The sequence below is a fragment of the Glossina fuscipes genome, unplaced genomic scaffold, assembly GCF_014805625.2.
Source record: "Glossina fuscipes isolate IAEA_lab_2018 unplaced genomic scaffold, Yale_Gfus_2 3, whole genome shotgun sequence".
Classification (NCBI taxonomy): Eukaryota; Metazoa; Arthropoda; class Insecta; order Diptera; family Glossinidae; genus Glossina; species Glossina fuscipes.
This window is the reverse complement of record NW_023998417.1, coordinates 11,163,883-11,167,761: the sequence shown is the minus strand read 5'-3', so window position 1 is coordinate 11,167,761 and position 3,879 is coordinate 11,163,883. Positions and strand designations below refer to the sequence as shown.

Below are 3,879 nucleotides of genomic sequence, written 5' to 3'. Positions count from 1 at the left end.
CGTTTAATGTCCATCCATTTCTGTCAAAGTTTTAATTCAAGGACATTTCGCGGAGACCTATTCTTCGAACCACTCTCCATGTAAGTGTTTATACGAAATATATGTATAACGTATTTAATAGATTGCCTTGGCCTAAAAATTATAAGCTGAAAAGTATCGAGCCAGGTATTAGGTTACAATTTGATGTTGAGCATTGAGCCGGCGAGATCAGATCGAAAGCGCAGCCATAATTAACAAACAATTGGACGTTAAATAAAAAGAATAACATAAGCATGGTTTTTAATTGCTATATGTTTCCTAAATTGTATCATATACGATATATACGATGGCTAAATTCGATCAATAAATTGAAAGCGTGGATTCTTCTTTTCTCTATCTTGCTAGCGATGAGTATTAACAGATTCGGCCAAAGTCGAATGCTACTTCTTGTAGCATTTGTTGTAATTTTAATGAGACTGGAAGCGTTACTCTCACAAAAGCAATGTATCACTCTTTATTGCAACATAATAATATTATATATAATTCGTATCTAATCGAACAACAATCGCAACGATATGAAATGAAAGCATCTTTTGTCGCCTTTTGCTTTAGCAATTATCCAGTTAGTAATGAGTCTTTAGCATAAACAATAGCAACACAGTGAGCGGAGCATTAATGCATTTTCCAGCATATGCTTGTATGTAAATCGAGTAAAAGCACATCGATATATAAGTGGAAATGTGTGTTCATATTGCACATGTTTACACATAAATGCTCATGAACCTGCAAACAAATGCATGCATGTTTGTATGTATATACATATTTGTTATGGGCAAAGTTAAGGCTGTTAACAAGTGTTCATCGTATAAGCCATGCCATGCCATGCCATGCCATGCCATGCTTGCCTCTATCATATGCTCGCATGTGAACGTGCATGCATGCTATAGTCACAATGCAATGCAATGTAGAAATGCAATTTTGTCAAAAAGCGTTAAAATGAAACAAAATTCTACAGGTTTTATTACATTGGGTAAAAGGGTGAATAGAAGGATAGAAGGCTTGACGGTCATATTGACGATAATGATTCCAAACATAGAATATATAGAATGTCTCCCTACAATAAAACTGCAATAACGTTTACTGCATGTGCATATGCATATCGGAAAAGTAGACCTATTATAGTACATAGTACACAATACGGGGCTTAAATATACGTATGCGTTAATTTGATTTTAGATATTTTGTATTTTACATATGCATTTAGATGCGTCGATTTTCGGGCAGATTAGATATTAAATGAAAATGTGATAGAACATATGCAATACGCACCCAACTCTGATTGAAAACCAATAACTTATGCTTCGCCCAAAGCAATAATTTATAATTTTGCATGTCATTGCAATGCAAGTCGGGCAAAAGCGATTGCATGCGCAATTAAAATATTGACTTTGCTGCTTTATCAGATCTATACATGTATGTATAATATGTATGGTATTAATGTTTGACCGAAAATTATTCAAGCTATCGAAAAGTGAATATTAACAATTGTGAAACGACTTAAGTCATTAAATCCTTTTTTTTTTTTTTTGAATAACCTCAAGACAAAAGCTCTTAGGATATTAAAGTTAAAAAATGGACTTCAAAAAGAATTTTTAATTAGATTTAATTGGCAAAGCAACATGCTTTACATGCTACAATGCAAAGAGTTATGATTCATTAAGAAGGCATTTGCATAAGTGCTTTTAAAATTTGGGTTTTCTTAAGATAACTTAGTGTTAAACAAGAAGGCAAGTTAAGATGTTACAGTCGAGCAAGATGGACCAGTAAACGCTCTACCTACTACCGACCTACTAGGTTCTCAATGGAATTTTTGCACAAAATATGAAAAATGTTTGGGTTCTTCCTTCGCTAGTTTTATTAAAGTTACATTTCCGCTCAATCTTCACAACATTATCCTAGAGCAGGGACCGAAGTAGCTCTTAAGCATCTTTTCTTTTAGTGTAACCATTTCTTAATTTCTCAAGTTACGTGCTCCCTGGCCAACACCTTTCACGTGAAAGTTACAAGGGCTTATAATTCCCTACCTAGGGGCTTGTGACAACATAGATGCTCTTGTCTCACAAACATAGGCTTTTAACCTTCGCGGCTAATAATGGAAAACCTGGAAAGCTTTTCATTTATCTTTGTCACTTTTCTAAAACACCATAAGTTAATGCCAGTACTGTCTCGTATCGTGAACGTTTCTTTATAAGATAAAGTAAAAACTTGCTGCGATTGCGTTTGTTGGGACGCCCGACTATACTGCAAAGTAAGAAGTACGTTCTGTCAAGAACGTTTTCGGCTTCAGAGACTTATGTAAGGTGTTTTTCATTTGACTAATGCTCAACAATATGAACGAAACTAAATGGTTCACCTGATCTTTGTTAAACCGTGTCCCTGGCATGCAACTAGCATCCGTTCACTAGGTTTTCACAATGGCAGGATATTACATTTGTAATTCTATATTAACGCGATTACATCACATTAGCTGGTTTTGTTTATTGTTTCAACGCCCACACAACTTCGACGAACGTTGGTATCAATAAATAGAACAACGTTCCGACCGATATTTATTAGTACATTTTCTCAGTTCAGACGGAATACAATGAGCTCTTTAGACGTCTTGCTGGTCATATTTTTATCAATATTGACGACAGTGCAGTCCGCGCTATATCGGTTCATACCCGAAGATTCTGATGTATTTGTGGATTGTGCGGATCGACCAGAAATGAATGGAATTAACGATTGGGCAAATATCTTAGATTATTCCTTTGACGATGAGGGAATAATACATGCAAGGGGAACTGTAACAATCCTTTGGGATATTGAGCAAACTGATCGCGTAACGGTAAATACCAATCTTAGCAATTAAAAAAGGATAATTCAGTTTTTCCGTCTTTCATCTATGTGCTATCTACGAAGCCTTTTTAAGAAAAAAGGCTTTATTTTATTTTATTTTAATTGCGAGGAAAGTGATTAAAAAGTTTTTCCTTTCATGACTTTCCGAACAAAGGGAAGAAGAAATGATTATTTTATTGAAAATCTCCTCCAGCCTTACGAAATAGAACAAAAATTACTGATCAATTATTTTTGCAGATGGATATCGAATTAAAAAAGTATGCACGCGGCACCTGGGACCAAACTTTCTTATCCGTAAAAATAAGCGATTTTTGCAAAGATATGAGAGATACCAACTCTATGGTCTATGATTCATGGTCGAAACACATTACTCTGGAGGAGGGGGAGGAGATTCCATGTTTGGGGAAAGGTGTACGTATTGTAGACGGTATACTTGTACATATTGTAGAGATTTATACGCATTTCAAATTTAGGTAGAATATCATCATGAACCATTTGTAATGAAGGCCGAATTTAACGTGAAAGGTATAAATATGGAAGGACGGCACAAATTGGTTTTCATTTTACACGCATATGACAAAAATGATCGACGTAAGCCAAACAGTATTTGTTTAGAAGTTCCGGGGGAGATACTTAAGGTGTAAACAGAAGATCGATGCGAAAACAATTTTTTTAGTTTGATTTGTTTATCAACACTTATTAAAAGGAATAAAAAGTCGTTAGCTTAACTATTATTTGCTTTATTTTCTGCTCGGTATAAACTTGTGCACCAAAAAGTCTTTTAATATTTATTACCAAAGAAGGAAGATACACTCATTTTGTCAAGACGTTTGCAACGCCTAACAGATAGCATCCGCGATCCCGCAAAGTATATACATTTTTCAGCGGTTTCAAATTTGGAATGCACCTCAGTATGTACGTCCTTTCGCCTGTCCCTCCCTTGGTCTGCGCAAATGTAAACATTCCCTCGTTGGCGAAAATGAAGATATTGTCTGCAGATTT

The 3,879-nt window shown here is 35.2% G+C and overlaps 1 protein-coding gene across 1 annotated transcript; it reads left to right on the top strand.

Moving 5' to 3' along the window:
• Positions 1-2,623: 2,623 nt before the first annotated feature.
• LOC119634543 lies at positions 2,624-3,521 on the top strand. The gene is made up of 3 exons (XM_038028770.1): positions 2,624-2,866; positions 3,115-3,288; positions 3,351-3,521. Exons 1-3 carry the CDS (start codon positions 2,624-2,626, stop codon positions 3,519-3,521), a joined length of 588 nt encoding a protein of 195 aa, XP_037884698.1.
• The last annotated feature ends 358 nt before the right edge of the window (positions 3,522-3,879 follow it).

Coding starts and splice junctions, on each gene's coding strand:
- LOC119634543 (XM_038028770.1), top strand. CDS start 2,624: ATGAGCTCTTTAGACGTCTTGCTGGTCATATTTTTATCAATATTGACG. Junction 2,867..3,114: donor AGCAAACTGATCGCGTAACG/GTAAATACCAAT, acceptor TTATTTTTGCAG/ATGGATATCGAATTAAAAAA. Junction 3,289..3,350: donor TTCCATGTTTGGGGAAAGGT/GTACGTATTGTA, acceptor TTTCAAATTTAG/GTAGAATATCATCATGAACC.